The following is a 19,505-nucleotide window of genomic DNA, read 5'->3' as shown; positions in this document are numbered from 1 at the left end:
CTCAATGGATATATAAACCATTAATAAAACAATTGTGCACAGAAATGAACATCTGTATTAACTGTCATGATGCTTTCCAATGTGCAATTTATCCTTTGCTTTGGAGAATGAGATTCCAGCTTTATGGGTTCCTGTCCAGAGTCCACCATGGTGCTCAGTAGATTTCTCCTTCTCGAGCATAGCGCCTTTGACAGGGGCTGCATCTGGATGTCTCTTCTGTTGCTCTTCAAGGAGCCCTATCAAATTGGATTTTCAATTATTAACATCCGGCCATCAACTAGGGTTGTGCGAAATACGTACGATCAGCCTCCTTTCCAGCTCCAGGTTCTGAAGCGTCAAAGTTCCCGCCCTCAGCGGCAAAACCAGTGCTCCGAACAACCTTCTCTTCCACTGGTTTCTGTTCTGGTCCTCCACCTCTTGCCTTCGCAGGGTTGGTTTGTTCGTTGCTTGAATCGGCTGATGACCTTTTTGCCGATGCTGTAGGGGAGGATTGGCTAGGGGAGCCTTCCAGTCCAGCTCGATTGTGGTACGCTTCAGTAAGTTCAAGCGCAGAGGTCCTCCGTTGACCGCCAAGGTCTTGCTGCTTAATTGATGGCGAAGTGGATGCTTGGGCCGTGGGAGAGGACGTTGGGTGTGTTGATCCTGCTGGCTCTGTGGGACCAGTGCCTGGGGCATCAGAGGGTGCGGTTTTAAACGGTTCTCTGCCACCAAGAGTGGATGGGCCATTTCCCCGGGGGACCGAACCGACGGACTTGACCTTACTATCCTCTGTCAGAGGAATATAGGCTTGTCCAGTGTGCGCCATCGAAGATCCGGTGTCTGCAGCGCCAGATGACAAAATCCCTGACGGCTGTGGAACGCCAGGTGAGGAGTCAGGGAGGGTGGAGGTTCCTGCACCTGAATGGTGACTGATGCCCTGGTCAAACGACCCTCTTGCAGGGCCAAAGACGTGACATTCTGAATGTCCTACTGGTTCGGAAGCTGTTTGAAGAAGAAAAAAAAACCATATCAGCTTTTAATTCATATGTACTGCATTTGTGGGCATTGAAAAGAAGGTCCATTGATTTAGGTGATAACTGTGGGTGATATAATCGAGCAAGCACTATAGGTATAAAGGAGAATTTGATAATATAGCAAGCCTTGGACGCATAAAGAAGCTCAAGGGAAAAGGGTTGACGCATACGTGACAAATTGCCCGCATCATACGGGTCCGAAGCAGTTCCTTGCCCCTGCACTCCGGAAATTGGTTCATCGCCAGTAACATTTCCAGCATCGTACGGGTCAGATGGTGTTCCCTCGCCTTTCACGCCAGAGATGGGTTCCTCGCGGGTCGCTTCGGGCCGCTGTTCGCCCCAAATTGCCTTCTCCGTGGTATGATACACGTTCTTTATCATCTCCATGCGGGTGTGAGTATCGAACAAACCGTTAAAAATAACCAAAAAGGAATATCAAATATGACTGAAATGAATAAAAGACCCAAACCTTTCGATTTCGACCATCATGATCATTTTATACGCCAGGAAAATCTCCCTATGACAATCCGTACTTGATGCGTCCAACTCGTCCATATTTAGGCGTAGATGACGTGTGGTAGCCAGTGACGTCATCCCGGCCGCCGCTTATCAAAGCAGCTTGTTCACCCAAAAAGTGCGCAATGTCGGCCAAGAACACCAGATAAAGAGCTGATAGGGGAATAAAACAGTGCATTTGCCATGGTTTTTACATGATCACTATTAGGTTAGATCATTCCAGGGTGTCAGGTCATCATCGGCTAAGCAATGGAGTGGGCAAGAAAAGTATAAGAATATTGTGGAGTAGCACACAAGCCTGCCTCCGGTTAAACAAAAAGCATAACACCTAGACAAAACCCAAAACGCCAGTGTGCTGTATCCTGTTGTAAGGAAAAATGAATATCAGCATAAAAATCATGTATATGTTACTAGCTTCGCGGAGGAAAATAACACATAATGTTAATTCACTGTCCCATCTTCGTCGACAGGCTTCATTAAGTTGGGATTCAATGGGTTCTTCGGATCATAGCCTACTGCTTTGACTATTCCTAGGCCTTTGGTGCGGCCTTCGCGGAAAAGAATCCGATCGCCCACAGACAGGAACTCCGGCCGCTGGATGAATCTGAAAGCGACAGTTGCACGATCTCCAGTACGAATGAAGTCGCGGTCAAGGTCGATAATTGCACATGTTTGGCTCACCGCTCCAACATGAAGCATTGCTTGATATTTTCGCTTGATAGTTGTCGCATGGGAAAGAATCAACACTATAAATATATATTGATAAGTAAAACTCCAGCAGTGATAGTCGAGCATTACGGGAAGGAGGCATATATATATATATCCTTACCTTCAGCGACGAATTCGCGGTAGACCTTTGGGGGCTTCTCAAGCTTGGGCAAAACAACCATGCCTTTGCGAACCTCTTTCCTCCGGACTCCTTTGAGTGCGAATGATCCACTTTGACCAGCGGCACAAGCATGAACGGGTAGACGTTTGCGCTCAATCGACTTAATCGCTGTTTGCCTAAATTGTCCAACAGAGTCAGGCCCAATGAGAACCGTGTCTCCTGCATGGACCATTCCAGACTTGACAACTCCGGACACTACGGTCCCCACGAACGGGACGGAGAAGGTATCGTTCACGAGAAACTCGAACGGCGCGTCAGGATTGTAGTGGCCATGGTGGGGAAGGATGTTGAGGAACGTGCGAACCAAGTCAAGCGACTCTCCTGTAACGTTAGACACTTGAAATATAGGGCAAATGCGCTGATTAGCAAATTGAGTTGCGGTGTTAACAGTCTCTTCCAGGGTTTTGATGAAAACGGGAATTTTGCGGGCGCCCGGGGACTTTAGAATTCGGGTCAACTGAGTGATCGTCTGTTGAAGAATCTGAGGGGGGCAGATGTCGATTTTGGTTATCACAACCATCACGGGAACATTCAGAGAGAGAGCTATTCCTAGATGTTCTTTGCTCATACCGATCAATCCGTTATTTGCCGCTACCATAAGGAGGCAGTAGTTGGGACTGCTGCTAAGCATTCCAAAGACCGTGGTTCGTAAGTATCGTTCATGCCCGGCAAGGTCGGTGAAGGAAATAACTTTGGCAGACTGCTTCCCGATTTCCTCCCATGACTGTTTGCGTTGCTGACCGTGCCCAACAATCCGACCATGCGCATCAAATCCCATTATCTCCATACCAACAGAGCTAGTGCGCCCGCTCTCGATTTCGTGTTTGTGACGGAAGAGATTTACTCTTGCCCTACCGCGTCCATCGTCAAGCCTGCCCTTCACCAGGACACCAAGGAGGGTACTTTTCCCTGCATCGACGTTCCCAACAACTGCGATCCTGGTTTCAATGACATCCTCCACTGTACCTGCCGCCCGTCGTATCAAGACTTTGCCATAGGCGCACTTTATACGGTCATTTTTGGTGCTGGCTTCAGCTGGGCCGCCAACATTGTATGTCAGCAGCACGGAGCAATCAGCTTGATTGTGCTGAGCTGCCTTTTTTAAGCGATTGAAGGCGAATTCCCATTGGTTTTTGGTGAATTGCATCCATTCGCCGCTATCTTCTTGTCCAAGATCAAAGACGGTTTCTCCGTGGCCCTCATCTACGCGAGCCTGGACGATGGCAGCAAGTTGTAGCAGCGTGGCTTCTTCATCGGAAGAGTCATCAAGTAGTAGATCCTTTAGTTTCACTGGCGGAGCAGCGTCGGACAAGTCTAGCTGGTCGAGAATATCCAGTTCCGGGTGCTCGTCAGGTACCACAGAAGAAGGAGCGGCGGTCGAATACCCGCTGTCGCTGGGTGCCACCCGGGCACCGCCAACGTTCACTGCGCCGTATCGGATTGCCTGCTGCTTCTCAACATACTCGGCGAACTCACTAAGGGACTGGATGTGGTCAGATTCAGACTGGTCACCGTCGTCATAAAAAACATACCAATTCGCCCCTCCGTCTCTCCTCGAGTGTTTGCTTGTAACCTTTGTGACTCATGCTAAAGATAATATATACATTTGGCTGCGGTTTTGGAGGGCGAGCGCGGGTTTGCGCTAGACGTTCACGTTCGTAATCGAGTGATCATTTCCCCTGAAGCCTATAAATCCAACGAAGATAGCTGAAATATAATCAAAACTATGAACGCATGCTTGAAGAGGCGTGGAATCGGGGTTTAATAATGATGGCATGACGTTGCGGACAGCTGGACCTCATTTGGTTAAATAACTCCACGATGGAACCGAAGGTTTGCGGCTCAAGCACGAGCCGGGGCTCACACCAATCAACGAACTCCTGAACTATGAGTAATTCCCACTCCGTCCCGTTTGGGCCTCCGCGCTGGCAGTAGCAGCTATGACTGACTCACTCTGCTCCTAGCGCCCTCTACTCCAGACGACAGCCATAATAAGGATGCGCGTGATTATATGAGTCTCAAGAGTTTGGAAAGGATACATGGTCTTGACGGTTCAATTAACTACAGCATGCGTTGATAAAGCCATTCTCAAGGGCAAGATCTCGAACTTTACATTGGTTCGGCGGCCCAGCCTACGATTCTCCCTGAGATATCACGGGTGACGCCCACTTGATATCGACCTAGGATGTGCTCCATTATTCTAAATTTCTGTTCTTTTGACGCCGACCACTTCGGGGCTGCTGTTATTCACACCCGTTGGGGAGGCGTTCGCTGGAAAATTTCATATAGTATGACTCATCGCCAGACTCTTTTTCAAGGCGAGGATTGCGGCGAGATCAGGACGACGGAGTCTCCTGGAGTACTGTTCAGCGACTAGAAAGAAGAGTCATGGACGGGGCCCATTTCCTACGTACCTCGAACGAATAGCATGTCTTCCTGTCGTTTTATCGTCTACATCAAAGTTATTGTCTGATAACCAGGCTCCTCCTGTAGAGATGTCCATACCTTGATGATCTCTTCCTCGTTTTCATCTTCCTCCACCACATAGACTGTCTCCTCGACTTCTCCGAGAACAAGGTTGCAATGGCTGTCGTACGCCTAATAGAAGAGTCACCATGCTATCCTCACAAGCAAAAAATCCTAGTAGAAGAGTTGTCACCCACGTGTAGGCGCCCTTTGAGCTCCCGATCTCCTCTCAGCTTCACGAAGACGATTTCATCGAGCGATAGGCGGACCAGGTCAAGAGGTTCGGAAAAGGACGGCGCGCCGCCATCGGCTTCGTCCGCCATGATGCCAGTTATGGATAAAAGCCAGCGGACCGCTGTATCTCTATACTTGCATCACCCTGTAGCGTGAGAGTAGAGATCTGTTAGAGTTGTCTCTGCTCCACTTGTCGCGGTTCCGCCGATTGTTCCGTTTGTTGGATGGTGAGAGTGCATTCCCGAAGCAGTTTAGCGCGCGTCACTTTGAAATCCGACCAAATTCCAGTCGCAATATGAAATTGGACCCTTTTCTACTGGAGTAGATCTGTTGAGCCCTAGATACCTCGGGGCTATGGTTTTACTAGCTTGAAAATCCCACAGTTTTCCTTAGCCATCCAAAAAGATGGCATTTCAAGCAGACAAGGCCTGCTTGCGGTGCATGCTTCGAGGCAATCAGCTATCTTCAACAATGCGTCCACTGAAGAAACCGCAAGGGGCAAGGCACTTCGCTTCAGGTTCGCCATTGCATTCCTACATTACCAATTCTAAGGCAGAATTTGAATCGGCGCAAAAATATTGTATTGAACTCCTACAGTATGCAGCCATTTTCATCCTAGCATCAGCTTAAACCTCCGTGCTAACGAATGCGCCAGGAAATACGACCGGCCGTCATACACACTTAGCACCTTCATTCCTCGTCACACGTTGAACTTTTACATTGCTCTCCGCGCCCTCAATGTCTCCCTGTCCTTAATCCCAGACAGCACATCCAACCCCACGATCGGTCTTATGCGACTTCAATTCTGGCGGGATACCATCACAAAAACACTCGCCGGCACTCCACCAAAGGAGCCCATAGCCATACTGCTTGCCCATTCACTTTCCAGCCTGGATGCTAGAACAAAGGGGAAAGCCCGCATAAGCAAAGGGTGGTTAACACGGCTAATAAATGCCCGAGAGCAGCCTCTAACAAACACACCATATACCAATATTGCTGCCCTGGACCAATACGCCGAAAACACATATTCCACCCTTTTATATCTGACGCTCAGTGTTCTCCCCCTCACATCATTGACAGTAGACCATCTGGCGTCTCACATCGGCAAAGCAGCAGGCATAACATCCATCCTCCGAGGTCTGCCTTTGGTCGCATTTCCCCCGCCGCCAAATCACCACTCCAACCAAGATCCCTTAGGTGGTCCCGGAGGAAGTACCCGGCAGGGCCATATCACACTTCCGCTCGACGTGATGGCGCAGACGAGGCTCAAAGAAGAAGACGTCTTCAGGCAAGGTGCGGATGCCCCAGGACTCCGTGATGCTGTCTTTGCGGTGGCGACGCGAGCGAGTGACCATCTCATCACTGCTCGACAAATGCTACAGAACCTCCGTGCCGGCAAGGATGTGGGGCATGATTTTGAGCATGAGGGAGAGGAAGGCCATGAGTACTACGGACACGAGCCCGCAGCCGACGGTGCAGATTCTAAAATGTCGAATTTGGCCGTGCAACTTCAAGACGTTGAACGAGGGTTCGGAGTATTGATGCCTGCCGTATCCACCCAACTCTGGTTAGATAAGCTGCAGAAAGTTGACTTCGACATATTTAAACCGGAACTTCTCTCGACGGATTGGAAATTGCCTTGGAAGGCGTATTTAGCTTTCCAGCGGAGGAAATTTTAATTTGAATCTGAAGACATAAGGCAACAGCGATGGGTTTGGACGATATGTTCGTGTATACGTGCATCGACCTACCTCTGCGCGTAGTATTCGATATGCATCTCGAAGGTTCAATAATCCCATCTCCTCATCTACTCATACTGATTATATCACTAAAGCTAGAGGACGCGATTGCTTCTTTATCGATCCTTTCGGCGACGACGTGAACTCCAGATCAACCGTCTCTGCGCTAGCCTCAGCAGCCAGCGCTTTATCATTTCCCGCCTAACGTTCCCATCAGTAAAGTTCCAAATACTCTGTATACGATTTGAAAAATGCAATTAGCACTCACATCAAGAAAACCATTGTGGCAAAGACAAATGGCACTGCAATAATCCAGAAGAATCTATCAAAGTCAGCATTTTGAAGATGGGAATCCTAGGTAAACGAACTTACGCATCGCTATGATTGTTAACTCCTGTAAACCGAGGGAAGTTCATGCCAAAATAACCCTAGCAACATGTCAAACTTCTATGTATGATAAGAGTGGTGCGATATTATCGGGGCTTACTGTAAGAAATGTCAACGGAAGAAACATGCATGTCACCAGAGTCAACTGTTTCATGCTTTCATTTTGATAAGCACCTTCAGCCAAACACATGTTAGCATCTCTAAATACACCATAGTTGTAGGTTGAATTCCACGTACCAATAGTATTGAAAATCAGTTCAATCATATTAGCCGCCAAACGCCGCATTTGATCATATTGTTCTGTCGTAGTAATGCAATGATCGAGGACATCCCCCAGATATGTCTGACACATCGGGCTAATGGACACTGCAGAAGCCATCCTTACCCCTTCTACATCAGGATGTATAGAATTCCTGCTTGACGGGCGTCCTGTAGGCAGGAGAAAATTTGCGGTTGACGAGGCTTTCTTAACCTCGATACCAGAACTCCGGTCACGCAACGAATTGATCACACCGATCATCGGCTGGATGGCATTTCGCAGCACAGAAATCTCTGAAGTTAGGAGGTAGAGAGTTGTGGATTGGTGTATATCCGGATCGGTCAAGACTTCGAGTTCTAGTTCCCCCATGACATCCTGGTAAGCCCTTGTAACTGGAATGGCGAGATCCGCAATAGCATCGAGAATTGCCTGTAGGATCATGCTCGCATCGCAGGATTCACGGAGAATTGTTCCCGGAGAACAGAGACGCTGGACAATGGGGCCTTCAATGTCGTCTCCACTCTCCTCGAAAAACGATGTTATGGTGTTATCTGCGTGAAGGAAAATCGACACCTGCTCAATGGCAACCCCCAGCCCTCTTGGACCAAGTACGGCATGACGTTCCATAAATTCCACCCTGTCTTCGTTAGGACCACCTCGGAACCGCTGGAGCGTGCGAATAGCATTTGGTTGCAGGCCCGTTTGACTTGCATTCCGCTTAAGGCGTCGCTTTTCAAACGTAGGTCTTAGCAAGTCAAGGAGCGCATCCTTTATAACACCACCGACTGTGCCACGTTTGTTGATTCTCTTGCTGGGCGAAGAAGTCCTTGATGTTGTTTCGCTCAGCCTTCCATCCTCCGTATCACTTTCAGCTTCCGATCCTTCAACCGAGTCATAAGATCTCAATTTGATCAACTTCTGCATTTCAAGCAAGACAAACGTGTGATCTGAGTACCAGTCGGCTTTTGTCCGATCTATCGAATGCATTAAGTCCTCAACCGCAAGCTTATGAATCCGCTTTTCCGTAGCCAGTAACCTGACAACATCCCAGCTCAATCCGTTGACATTGATCCACCGGCAAACAACCCACGGCTCTTTCCCCTTCTCAAGAAAACCTGGCAGAGTATCATTGTCCAATTGATACACCCGTATATTATCGTGCGAACAATCGACCACTGTAATATCGCATCGCTTGTTTATCGATTGGGGTAACAGTGACTCGCCAGGAGCGCGATAAGGCGGAGGGATGGGCTCAGAGGGATCAAGGCCCGGTTCTTCTCCAGGGCGCCAGCCCGGCTGGCCAGCAGCGACGTCTGCATAGTACGAATGCGCGGTGTTCGAGCGTCTTGTGCGTCTCTTTACCGAACTAGAGTCGGCGTAGGTAAAACCACAAGGATTCTGAGCACAATGGCCGGGGGAAGACGACAACGTGCGGTCACGCTTTTGAGATGTCGAGGCCGCCCGCGCTTCTAAATCGCAGAGTGAATCTGAGCTATTCTCTGGGTACTGGGCGTGGTTGTATCCTGTGATGCTCATGGTGAACCCTCAGGGCCGCCACGGATTGATTGTCCCCTGCTTGTGGGGCCAAGAGCTGCTGGAGCACGCTGCAACGTGACGTCGAGGAGTGAACGCTGGAATCTGTAAGAGCACAGAGCTTGGAGTTCATACTCGTCGAGAAGAGATAGCTCGGGTCTACGTGGTAATCCTTGAGGGAGAGTTTCCTCAAGCCGCACGGGAAAATATCCTCTCGATAGACTCTTCCCGTATCCAAGCTCCCAAATGCGCTCCACAGCACAGCCCCCGACCAAGGGTAACTGCACCCTCATGGCTAAACTCACACACTGAGGTATGTGAGTGATTGACAAACTACAAACCCGACCAAGTTACGCTTGCCAGATCGCCTCACTGCGAATCAATTCGTTTTAATCATTTGCCAGTGCCAGAGGCACTGCGGGTGGCAGATATCGACCTCACTAAGGGATCAATCCCAATCGCCAGCGAGACGTCGATTAATTAGCCATCCTCCTCAGAGTTACGGAGTAATTGCAAAGGCCATATTCGCACATAATTAATAAATATTTGAACTTTAGACAAATGAGATCATCTAATAATACATTGACTTTGGTCATCCAAACAGCATATGCTCACCGCATCAGACATTATTAGATGCTATCCAATACTATTCAAGTCCGCCTGTCCTCCGTCCATGGCGGTGCCGAAGCTACGCCAGCGCCGTCTTATGCACCAATTGTACACCAACTCCCCGTGAGCCAATGCGCCAAGGACATCATTGTCGGCCCTTTTTTCTTCTTTTTTTTTTTTTTTTCTGGGAGGACGTTACTCCATATATCAGAAGGGCATACTGCCACTGTAGAGAAAGGGGTAGTAGAACATAGGAAAGTAGTGCTCAGGAAGTTACATGTACAGTACAAATTTCAGAGAAAGGTATGAAGAGAGTCGAATAGATAGGGTCTCCTAGAGACGAGGCGATGTTTTGGGTTTCCATCCATAGCGGTGAATTGGAAACTGCGGCGTTTTCTCAACGCTGTTGAATCCTTTGAATCCGTCGAGAAGGTTTGGCTCCACCTCCATAAGAACCGCACGCTGGGGCTCAGCATGTGAAGGGACTTTCGACACACTTCGTCGTCTGCTGGCGGACGACCCAGAAGTTGCATTGGATTTATCGGAGGAAGGTTGGCTTTTCATTATGTCTCTGATAATGGCGCGTAATTCCTTGTCGTCGCTGACGATTTGCGCCTTGATGAAAGAGATATCTTGAGCGCAGTCTAGTGAGGACATCACTGTCTTTCGCGGAGTATATGTGTACTTCTCAGGAGCCGGAGGAAGACGCGGCTCAATAGAAGGGTCCAGGAAAGCTTGATCGCCTTTCTCGAGCAACTGAGCAATGTCAATACATTCACCCGGGGGAATTTTCTGCGGATGCGAAGGGGTCACGCAATCCATATCAACTTCCTTTCTCAACACATGGTCGATGTCGACAGCCGAGAAGTATGCGCATGATTGAGGCAAGTCATCAATGCCCATTTGCTGAGAGAACATGGCTCGAGTCCAAATGTTTGCAACTTGTAAAGCCATGGCAGCCCTGTATTTATCTTCCTCCTTAACAAGGTACCTGATTTCATCGTGAACGCTAATGGCGAGACGGGCATTTAAATTAAAACGGCGAACAAGGAAATCCATAGATATAATAAGCAAGTGGAGGTAATCGACGCCCGATGACTGGATCGCCCAGTTAATACGTGAGGTCATGAAACTTCCCTTGTTAATAAAGCGCCGCATTAGAGCTTCCGTGATTCCGGCACCTAACACAGGAGTTCGAGGTCTTTCCTGCTCTGCGAACTCTTCAAGCTTGTTGAAAACAAAGGATTCAGTCCCACCTCTCCAGAATGGCGAGTCGCTAATCGTCTTACGAATTGTTCGTGTACCTTTTGTTTCCTTGTAAAGATTGGCTGCGATCACTTTTGTCTGATCGTCTGAAATCGAAGGGTTGAATTGCCGCAGGAGAGTAGCAGCAAACTTGAGTCCAGCTCCGTAGATCCGACCATAGTTGAATACTTTAGCGTTATTTCGAGAGATTCCCAGGATTTTAGCGGTTTTCGAGTGAAGATCGGTTCCAGCGGCTTTGGTGCCCTCCAGAGTCATGAAGCCGATCGCATTACCCCCGTGGATTTGAAACTGGGAGTCGCCCACAAGACTAGCAATCCAAAGCTCTTCGGAATCAACGTCAGCGCCTACAAAAACGTAGCCAGGCGGAGCCTTGACCATAGCCTTGAGTTCCGAGCCAACACGGTTAGCCTTTGCATTGCTCGCCGTAAGCCAGGTATTCTCGACGGCCCTTCGAGTGATCGTTCCCATCGGGATGATCTGAGGCAATATGAAACCCAAATTTGACGCAGGGTTTTGAGATTTTCCATCACGCGATGAGCCAGGTAAATCTTTTTCATAGACGACGAGCTGCGTCATGATTCGATCTCTGGCACTTATCCAATATGAGCACGAAGCATTCATCTCCAGCGCCTCCTTCGCTAATGCAAATTGCGACGAAAGTTTCCCGCCCTCAAAGTATTGCAAATAGCCCTTTGCCATCGGGCTTACACAGCGTGCTTCGGGCCCATCTTTGTGAGGCAGCTTGTAATATACATTGGCCGTGTCAATTTTAAGAACCTCGTTCTTTTCTTCAGACATGTCGCATTGTACGACGGCTTGATGCTGATATTTGTGCACGTCGGCTTTCGGGACCTGGAACGTCCACCCATACTTATCAGACCACACGAGGGGATATCCATCCCAAGCTAGCTTCAAAAGAATTGGCGCAATTCGCGTGCGCACAGTCAAATTCATCGGGCCATTGCTTTTTGGGAAGAGATCCTTGTACCATTTAGGCATGCCGGGCTTCTTCTGGCGTGCAGCTGGCCGGGGAGGATCACCTTTCTTCTTTCCTTTAACCATCTTAATTTCCTGGCCGGACCAGTCAAGTTGCCGTAACCAAGGATCATTATTGTACACTTCTGGTTTATCTCTCACTTCAACCGCTTCTTGGCACAGTTCCTCCAGCCGATTTTGGACATCACTTAATCGACGATGATATGTTTCTTCGGCGCTTTTGATGTACTGGGCCCATGTCTCGTTGACTGGCAGAATTACGGTAGAGAGGTGCCGTAGTGCCCCAAAACTCACCGGATGGGGACAGGTTTCAAGAAAATTGGGAAATACTTTTCGGTAAACGCGGTGGGTGATGGAAACATCGGCTGCACAATAATCGAGAAGCTCATCTAATCTCTGCTGTATACCGTCTCTGTCAAGCTCGCCAAAGTGATCTCGCTGCGCCTTGTCGATGGTGACATTGCAATGGAATTTGGCGACATCTCGCAAGGAGTTAATGGAGCTCCTTCCTACCCACAACTCCTCCTCTTCTTCACTAAGTGCTTTGTTTTCTAGCAGTTGGCCAAGTTCATAGGAGTCTGTTTGCTGCGCTATCTTTTCTCTTAGGTCACGGTTCTTTTTATGTCTCATCCAGGTAGGTCTTTGTTGCGAACACATTCCATTCACTGCCACATGTAAAGACATCGTATCGAGGAAAAAATTGCGCGATTGTTGTAAATCATATTCTTCAAATATCCTAGCTCTGTCGTAGCCAATGTTATGCCCCACAACTATCCGCGAATTCGAAGGGTCACCTAGTGGGACAAGGTGCTGAGGATTTTCAGATTCTCCAAGAAGCCACGGCGAAAGCCAGGCATACCATGCTGTGGGGCTCGCAGCACATGCCATAACAGCAAAGGGACTTTCCTTCCACATAACTTCAGTGTCGAAGGTTAACATGCTCTCGTTGGGGGCGTGTACTTGTTCAGTCGTCCCATCGGCATTGTATTTCGTCCATCCACTCCTTCTAACCCATTTTCGGGGGGCCGGTGAAAGATGAATCAACGAATACCGTCTCGCAAAGTCCAGATATGGCGCAGAGGCGTCCATTCCCAGCTTGTAAAAATGCTCATCCAGTGTCTCGCCTTGCAGGCGAGGCAAATCGAAGGCAATCGGATTAGCGGCATCCTGGGCTTTCCCAAGTAGTTCATGCCTGGTTAGATGGTCTTTCGAAAGGGCCACTAACTCCGGCTCCGGCGGTGTGGGCGGTCGAGGAAATATTTGAGAATGGACATGGCTGCTTAGCTGCTGGACACCAATCTCATTGAATCGTGCAGTCGACGGCACTAAAAAGAAGCTCAGTATATGAAACAATTGCTTGCACCTATGAAAATATACTCACAAGCAAGCGTACTCCTCTTCAACGCGTCGGCCACGTCATTTGGCGCGGTTTGCGACGAGTAATGCCTGAAAAGCGATAGGAGATTTTGCTGGGGGTGAAGAGCCAAGGAGAGCCTCCGAGGCTGACAAGAGGCTCTTAGCAAAGCCCCGGAAGCGCCGGCAGATGGTACCAGCATCCTTGATCAAATGCTAAACCATGCTGTGCGCAAAGGTTGAGTGTTGAGCCGACAGTTGGGACGAGACGACGAGCCCAGCAGAAGAAACCCGCGGAAGAGCTGATAAGGCTGCTCACGTGCACAGAACACAGGAACCTTACCATCAAACCTCAAGTAGTTATGGAACTAGTACGGAGTACTCCGTCCTGATGGACCCTTATCTTATCGATAAGGACCTTATATAATCAGGAGTTTGCCATCTGATCCCATCTTCATTCATCTCGTCCCGGCTTTATCCAGACACACATAATCAACGCCGCCTATTGTATAATTTGATTTTACTGCCCTTGCTTCTGCCTCTTGACAAATCTAATCATTTGCGGCCCACATTTTGACTTCCCTACTGCCGGCTCTTTCCCTCACTCCTCAGATTTCGAGCTCGTCAAGTGACCACCAGCTCAGGCCGCTCAAACGAACACTTTTGGTGCTGGAAGAGGCGGCGGAGGCCGCTGAGGGCTACCATTTTTCACTTGCACTGAGATCACCACCTTCACGCCGTATTTTACACCGTCCTCTCTAGTGGCATCTTTCCCTTACCACATAGCTTGGTCGGGCGTGGGGTCTTATTTTTGGACTTGGTCTTATGGGAATCTGCCCGTATTTCCAAGACTTTCCACTTAGCAATATTGTCAGCCTCGCACCTCCTTTGCCAGAAACATGTCCCGGAGCGCTAGCGCTTTTGTCGACCTTACGACCCTCGGATCATCCTCTCCTTATAACGGTAGAGACGAAATTCGACCTCTCAGCAGCCTTTATACTCCACCACGCAACCCATCACGATTACATGTCTCGGGGGACTCTCACGATTCCAAAAGACGGAGGTTGAATCATGGTGCAGCTGCGGGACCCTCCATACTCACATCAGATGCAGCTTCTACCCCGCAAAACAGCTCTGCAGTTGAAGGCCCCGATGTCGAGTCAATTGACCTAACTTCGGTCAATGACTCTACAACTCTTGCCCACGCTTTATCCAAACAACGAGAGGATGCTGTCAAGGCGCAACATTCTGCAAAAGATGAGACTGGTCGATCCGCTCTAACATCTTACAAGTGTCCTGTCTGCATGGATACGCCTGAAGATGCCACGATTACCATTTGTGGTAGGCTTTCGTCCCTCATTCCCTCCTATATGGGCCTCTAGTTTGTTGAACAAGGCTAATGCACCTTGCGTTTAGGCCACCTATTCTGCCACAAATGCATTATCGACACGCTCCGCTTTGGTGAAGAGAGACGCATACATGAAAATGGAAAAACGCCCCGCGGAAATTGCCCGGTTTGCCGCAGAGTGCTTACAAGATCTGACGTACCTGGGCCTCGACGGAATCTTGTACCTCTGCAGCTTAAGCTGACAACAAAAAAGAAGCAGTAACAAAGATATCCAGATCTCATAATTTTAGTTTCTCTGTATCTTCTGTGGAGGGTAACTCAAGAAGGACAGTGCGGGACATTCCCTGGCGGTTTTGGAGAAAGGTGTCAAAGGGGTTTTAGAGTTTATGCCAGTCGATTAACGTTTCCGACCGCCGAACGATTTTTACCACCCAACGACTACGGCTTAAAAATCAACCCTCCTTACAAAACCAGCAATATCTCAACAACCAAATAAGATATTCAAATTAAATATTAAATACTAGTAAATAAGATGGAACATTACATATAAATCTCTATAGATTATCCAAAACCCTTTGTGTTGGCTTAATAGTACGGCCGAAGCGGGAGCTAGTCGTTTTTGGCTTCTCTGGAATTGGAGCGACAGCATTATCCAAATTCGAAGCTGGCAGGGTTGATTTTGGCTTAGGAGGGTTCTTAGGGTTCTGTTTAGGAGGTTTAGGCCGTTGAACTAGGGTATCCTGGCTTTTTGAGCAACTAGGGCTCTTTACCGCTTTCCTATTTTGGAAGGCCTTCTGAGCAGCCTTCTCTTCTTTGGCCTGCTGGCGCTTGCGAGCTCGTTCTTCCTTCTCAGCTAGTTCAAGGGTTTTACAAGCCTCTCGTTCAACACATTGAGCTTCTTTTTGAGCTTCTTTGGCAGCTTTATTGGCTTCTTTTTGGCTTCGCGAGCTTTCTTCTGTTCTGGAGCTTCTGCAGCCTTTACTTCTCTTGCAATGACCTTCTGAAGCTTGTCATGTTCCTTCTGAGCCTGCTCTTGTTCCTTTTTGTTCTCTAATTCCAAAAATTTCTCTCTAGCCTGTGCTACTTTCTTGGGAGAAAAGAACTGAGCTTGACCAGGCTTCTCAGGATCCAAAAGCCCCATGGCTCTTCCACACCGCCGTTGCTTGCGTTCAACCCGTAGAGCTTGGGTTAGGCCTTGATTTTCAACCACTAGAGCTTCATTATGGAGCACTAGTCTCTCAGTAGCTTTAACTAGAAGCTTGATTTCGGAGGGTAGCTGTGGTATTTGGCTCAAGCACTGGCTCAGAATGCAAATCCTAGTGGCACTAGTAGGAGTCTTTGGCATGGTGGCATCCTTCCAAGCTGGGTGAAAGATTTGCCAAAAGCTCGATTTGTTCATTTGATCGAAGCCAAATCCTCCACAAAGGAAGTCATCCATATATTCGGAATATGCAGAAGACAGTGGTCCAAATATTCCAACATCTCGAGGCTGTAAATGGTGTGCAGAATGGGGTGGAAAGACAGCAAGAAGGATGTTATTCGCATCAGTGTATTCAATATATTTCATGTTGACATGGGATGAATGGCCATCCACAATAAGCAGGCGCTTTCCACGCCTAGAGCCTTTGGATCCGCCTGCTTTATCTCGTGTAAGCTGGTCAAAACATTTGAGGAACTCAAGGCCAAAGTTATCACTACTCCATCCATTCTCGGAAGCAGCAAAGAAGAGTGGTCCTTTTTGCATACAAAATCAGCAAGCCACTTATCTTGAAGGTCTCCTGACTCCCCCTTGAAGATAATAAATGGTGGAGGTGCTGTTCCGTCTGCACAAATGCATGCCAGTAGAGATATGAAGTCTCTGCTTCCATCCTGCATTGTTCCTAGTATTGGCCCGGATTTCAAAGCCTCTGTGGTGACAATTCGCTTGAGCATACTCAGGATTCCAAGTACAAACCCTTTCTCATCAAAATTATAGATATTTGAGGGCAAAGTACAGTGTTCGTGGATCTTTTCCTGAAGCTGAGAGATAGTTAGCAAAACTGACAGCCAAACCAGCCCAAATCAGTATGGAATTGGATCTTGACAAGCTGAAAGTAATGGCTATAGTAGTACGCATTATCCGCATTCCTCCTTTGCTAGTCAATGGCACGTAATTATATGCTTTTGATTTCATCTTTATGGCGTTCAATGAAGTGAGAAACCCAGTGCTCTCCAACAGGCAATTTGAGGATATCTTCAACAAGATTTCATAGAATTCGAGGCGTAGGAGGAAAGCCTTTGACCGTAAGATTATTTATATAGCCAAGAAGGAATCTCTCTTGCGAATCTGTCAATAATTTATGGTAAAGAAAAGGGGCTTCACTTCGGGAGACTTGTAAGCTTTTGAATTGCTGTGCAAGCGTAGTTTCATTGACTCCATATTTTAAAGCTGTATATCTGTAATTTTGAGCTTCTTGAGATTCTAAATCCTTAATTGTTTGCTCAATTGCAGCTTCGTTGACCATTTTATCGTGGTTGGAATGTTGAGGGTTGGATTTTGAAATTGCAGTCGTCGGGTGGTCGGAAACGTTACTTACACCAGGGATATACCACACAGCCTTCTTTCTTTATGATAAAAATAATGTAGTCCGAAAATATTCGATCATCTCCATCTTCTTACCATTGATTAAAATTATCTATATCTCCCTTCATGAGTATAGGATCCCACCAAAAAAAAAAAAAAAAAGGAAAAAAAAAAAAAAAAAAAAGAAAAAAAGAAAAAGAAATGGCGTTTTCTAAAACCCTACATCAAGACACTGACCTGCCAGGACTCCGGCCGTTCTACCTTCCTGCCATGCTCTCCATTGTATTTCTTCTACTCTTTATTCCTACCATGGCATCTCCCTTCTTACCTAGCACCATTTCCAGCGCTTGTGTCAACGCCGTAGAATCATATCTCATTCCCAACACTTCCCCAGACTGGCCCTCCACCTTCCGTCCATATACCCGCAAACACTCGATTCCCATCTCTGCCAGACGCTCACGATCGACACGTGGAGTCCCAGGTCCCTCCAGATGGATGATATGCGTAACATACGCGGTGTACGGGACGGAGATGCGAGGGGGTTGCGATGCGGATTTAACAGGCCCATGGCATGATTCAGGTGTTGCCACCGTGCCGTTTACTCTTTGCACTCCGCGGCTGCGGCCGTGCGATTCTTCCCCGGCGCGCACCAGAGCTTCGACAAAATCTGAGGCTGCGAAGGGGTGAGTTGCCGGTCCTGTTTCACGGTCGAGAGAGCCGTTGAGGATGAGAATTTTGTGGCGGGCTGGGCAGGTTGAGAGGGCCTGGCCGACACCACGGAGGATTATGGAAGGGATGAGAGACGTGTAGAGGGAGCCGATGCTATATATTATAGCTTGAGAAGAGCGTATGGCTTCTAGAACCCGGGGATTGGCGGGTGGTTTGATCTCCTGGCCGTATGGATTGATATACCAAACGCGGGAGATGCGGCATGGTAGCTCTTCCACGGTGGATTTGCTGAAAGTAATGTTTTTGTTGCGGAGGGTTGGAAGCGAGCCAGGTAAGTGGCTGTCTTCATAGGAGAGGTCATCAGATTCAGAGTTTAGATCCTCTCCATCGGCTAAGAGAAGGCTTGGTCGTCGTCTAACGGGCTGGAGAGCGGTGGTCTCGCTGGGATGAGAGATGCTGTTTTGACCAACGATCACAGTCCCGTCGGCTAGTGAGGCAGATATGTGATGTGAAAAGTTGGAATTAATAGCTGGTATAACTCGAGCACTGTCAAGTGGTACAGAACAAATGCTGCCCAGAAGGTAAATCGCACTCTCAAAGCTCCCAGTGAAAAGGCGGGCTCCAGTAAGGAACAGATTTCCGACACTAGCAGAAGTGAAATCAAAGGTTGAAGATGGTGGTCGCGCCCGCTTCAGGATCTCAAGATTGAGATGGTTCAGAAACGAGCGGATGAGCTCCTTCTTTGCAGGAGTGATAGCATTCCATAGCGGAGAGGTTCCTTCGACAATGGAATACCACTCGTTGTGCGCTGCATCAGCTGCGGGTGGCAACCTATAATTGAAAAAGGCTTTGATGGCAGCTAATTCTTGATTTGACGGACAGTCCGGAATGAGTCGAACAAGTCTACCTGGTATTAGTTCTGTCAACTGTGTACACCTTATAGCTTGTCAGGCGAGCGGGCTTACTTCGAACATCTCCGATTCCCGGGCCACCAAAGACCCTGATCAGTTCTGATGAAGAGCCGCCGTTGTCACTGATGGGAATGATGTAACTCAGCGGACAGTCTTTGTTTTGACGCACGGCTTCGAATACGTCAACGAGATTGTTTGCAGCGCTGCCTCCAGAGAAGACGACGATTCCCCTTGGTGGTGAAGCAACCAATGCCATCCTGTGAAGCCCCGAATCGTCCCGGATCCCGAGTTTGGCAGAGGCTGCTGCCTTGTGAAAGACTGCTATTTCAGTCAAAATAGGCACATTGCTTGTTCCCGGTGGGAGTGTGTGTGGCCTGGATCATTGTCCAAAAACATTCCAATTTGTCACCAATTCTCTCCTGCCACGGGTCCAAAACCCAAAGCTACCAGGCTGAGACGCCGCGGTGCAAGTTAGTTAGAACTTAGTTGAACTAAAATTAGGGTTCCTGTTCCTCGAGCTGACCCTCAATCCTGGGTCCATGAGACCCCCAACCAGCCCTAACCCACACTAGTGTTAGTTAATGAAGCCCAGCCACGTGGCTTTTGAATGTCAAAGGAAAGCAATTATTGTTAGTGCCCTGTGCAGACCAGTTCACCCTGATAGCTACCTGTTTGGGCTTTGACTGGCCTGTCAGCCTCCATGGCCCATAGTCCGCCATCTTAATTCCTTTCCGTCATGCTTTTCCAAATTGTG

General features: G+C 48.4%; 8 protein-coding genes across 8 annotated transcripts; 2 read left to right on the top strand and 6 right to left on the bottom strand.

The window, feature by feature from the left end:
* Positions 1-57: 57 nt before the first annotated feature.
* Positions 58-1,400, bottom strand: CIMG_09317 (uncharacterized protein; the record flags this gene model as incomplete). Its single annotated transcript, XM_001239695.1, has 3 exons — positions 58-236; positions 301-981; positions 1,184-1,400. 3 exons carry the CDS (start codon positions 1,398-1,400, stop codon positions 58-60), a joined length of 1,077 nt encoding a protein of 358 aa, XP_001239696.1.
* A 284-nt stretch (positions 1,401-1,684) lies between these two features.
* Positions 1,685-4,146, bottom strand: CIMG_09316 (GTP binding protein). The gene is made up of 3 exons (XM_001239694.2): positions 3,951-4,146; positions 2,359-3,901; positions 1,685-2,275 (listed from the first exon to the last, which is right to left on the bottom strand). Exons 1-3 carry the CDS (start codon positions 4,002-4,004, stop codon positions 1,971-1,973), a joined length of 1,902 nt encoding a protein of 633 aa, XP_001239695.2. The 5' UTR covers positions 4,005-4,146; the 3' UTR covers positions 1,685-1,970.
* Positions 4,147-4,418: 272 nt separating this feature from the next.
* Positions 4,419-5,258, bottom strand: CIMG_09315 (U6 small nuclear ribonucleoprotein). Its single transcript, XM_001239693.2, has 4 exons — positions 5,082-5,258; positions 4,924-5,016; positions 4,833-4,869; positions 4,419-4,772 (listed from the first exon to the last, which is right to left on the bottom strand). The coding sequence occupies exons 1-4, from the start codon at positions 5,205-5,207 to the stop codon at positions 4,732-4,734; spliced, it is 297 nt and encodes a 98-aa protein (XP_001239694.2). The 5' UTR covers positions 5,208-5,258; the 3' UTR covers positions 4,419-4,731.
* A 239-nt stretch (positions 5,259-5,497) lies between these two features.
* CIMG_09314 (uncharacterized protein) lies at positions 5,498-6,797 on the top strand (the record flags this gene model as incomplete). The annotated part of the gene is made up of 2 exons (XM_001239692.2): positions 5,498-5,714; positions 5,774-6,797. The coding sequence occupies exons 1-2, from the start codon at positions 5,524-5,526 to the stop codon at positions 6,795-6,797; spliced, it is 1,215 nt and encodes a 404-aa protein (XP_001239693.1). The 5' UTR covers positions 5,498-5,523.
* A 105-nt stretch (positions 6,798-6,902) lies between these two features.
* Positions 6,903-9,244, bottom strand: CIMG_09313 (CorA family metal ion transporter). Its single transcript, XM_001239691.2, has 5 exons — positions 7,482-9,244; positions 7,345-7,418; positions 7,230-7,285; positions 7,126-7,179; positions 6,903-7,058 (listed from the first exon to the last, which is right to left on the bottom strand). Exons 1-5 carry the CDS (start codon positions 9,037-9,039, stop codon positions 6,974-6,976), a joined length of 1,827 nt encoding a protein of 608 aa, XP_001239692.2. The 5' UTR covers positions 9,040-9,244; the 3' UTR covers positions 6,903-6,973.
* A 318-nt stretch (positions 9,245-9,562) lies between these two features.
* On the bottom strand, positions 9,563-13,512 carry CIMG_09312 (DNA polymerase gamma). Its single transcript, XM_001239690.2, has 2 exons — positions 13,289-13,512; positions 9,563-13,232 (listed from the first exon to the last, which is right to left on the bottom strand). Exons 1-2 carry the CDS (start codon positions 13,461-13,463, stop codon positions 9,979-9,981), a joined length of 3,429 nt encoding a protein of 1,142 aa, XP_001239691.1. The 5' UTR covers positions 13,464-13,512; the 3' UTR covers positions 9,563-9,978.
* A 189-nt stretch (positions 13,513-13,701) lies between these two features.
* Positions 13,702-14,962, top strand: CIMG_09311 (uncharacterized protein). The gene is made up of 2 exons (XM_001239689.2): positions 13,702-14,601; positions 14,677-14,962. Exons 1-2 carry the CDS (start codon positions 14,160-14,162, stop codon positions 14,868-14,870), a joined length of 636 nt encoding a protein of 211 aa, XP_001239690.2. The 5' UTR covers positions 13,702-14,159; the 3' UTR covers positions 14,871-14,962.
* Positions 14,963-16,854: 1,892 nt separating this feature from the next.
* CIMG_09309 (uncharacterized protein) lies at positions 16,855-19,007 on the bottom strand (the record flags this gene model as incomplete). The annotated part of the gene is made up of 3 exons (XM_012358307.1): positions 16,855-17,212; positions 17,433-18,747; positions 18,806-19,007. The coding sequence occupies 3 exons, from the start codon at positions 19,005-19,007 to the stop codon at positions 16,855-16,857; spliced, it is 1,875 nt and encodes a 624-aa protein (XP_012213730.1).
* Between the last annotated feature and the right edge of the window lie 498 nt (positions 19,008-19,505).

Source organism: Coccidioides immitis (assembly GCF_000149335.2).
Source record: "Coccidioides immitis RS genomic scaffold supercont3.5, whole genome shotgun sequence".
Taxonomy (NCBI): Eukaryota; Fungi; Ascomycota; class Eurotiomycetes; order Onygenales; family Onygenaceae; genus Coccidioides; species Coccidioides immitis.
The sequence above is the reverse complement of the archived record's forward strand: the minus strand, read 5'-3'. Positions and strand labels throughout refer to the sequence as shown.

Bases quoted from the DNA above. Each gene is read 5' to 3' on its own strand.
- CIMG_09313 (XM_001239691.2), bottom strand. From the start codon at position 9,039: ATGAGCATCACAGGATACAACCACGCCCAGTACCCAGAGAATAGCTCA. The intron at 7,419-7,481 runs GTACGTGGAATT...GTTTGGCTGAAG, and splicing joins ACTGATTTTCAATACTATTG to GTGCTTATCAAAATGAAAGC. The intron at 7,286-7,344 runs GTAAGCCCCGAT...ACATGTTGCTAG, and splicing joins TTCCGTTGACATTTCTTACA to GGTTATTTTGGCATGAACTT.
- CIMG_09315 (XM_001239693.2), bottom strand. From the start codon at position 5,207: ATGGCGGACGAAGCCGATGGCGGCGCGCCGTCCTTTTCCGAACCTCTT. The intron at 5,017-5,081 runs GTGGGTGACAAC...CTCTTCTATTAG, and splicing joins AGCTCAAAGGGCGCCTACAC to GCGTACGACAGCCATTGCAA. The intron at 4,773-4,832 runs GTACGTAGGAAA...ACAGTACTCCAG, and splicing joins AGACATGCTATTCGTTCGAG to GAGACTCCGTCGTCCTGATC.
- CIMG_09312 (XM_001239690.2), bottom strand. From the start codon at position 13,463: ATGCTGGTACCATCTGCCGGCGCTTCCGGGGCTTTGCTAAGAGCCTCT. The intron at 13,233-13,288 runs GTGAGTATATTT...GCTTCTTTTTAG, and splicing joins GAAGAGGAGTACGCTTGCTT to TGCCGTCGACTGCACGATTC.
- CIMG_09311 (XM_001239689.2), top strand. From the start codon at position 14,160: ATGTCCCGGAGCGCTAGCGCTTTTGTCGACCTTACGACCCTCGGATCA. The intron at 14,602-14,676 runs GTAGGCTTTCGT...CCTTGCGTTTAG, and splicing joins TGCCACGATTACCATTTGTG to GCCACCTATTCTGCCACAAA.
- CIMG_09316 (XM_001239694.2), bottom strand. From the start codon at position 4,004: ATGAGTCACAAAGGTTACAAGCAAACACTCGAGGAGAGACGGAGGGGC. The intron at 3,902-3,950 runs GTATGTTTTTTA...GACCACATCCAG, and splicing joins AGAGACGGAGGGGCGAATTG to TCCCTTAGTGAGTTCGCCGA. The intron at 2,276-2,358 runs GTAAGGATATAT...ATATATTTATAG, and splicing joins CCGCGAATTCGTCGCTGAAG to TGTTGATTCTTTCCCATGCG.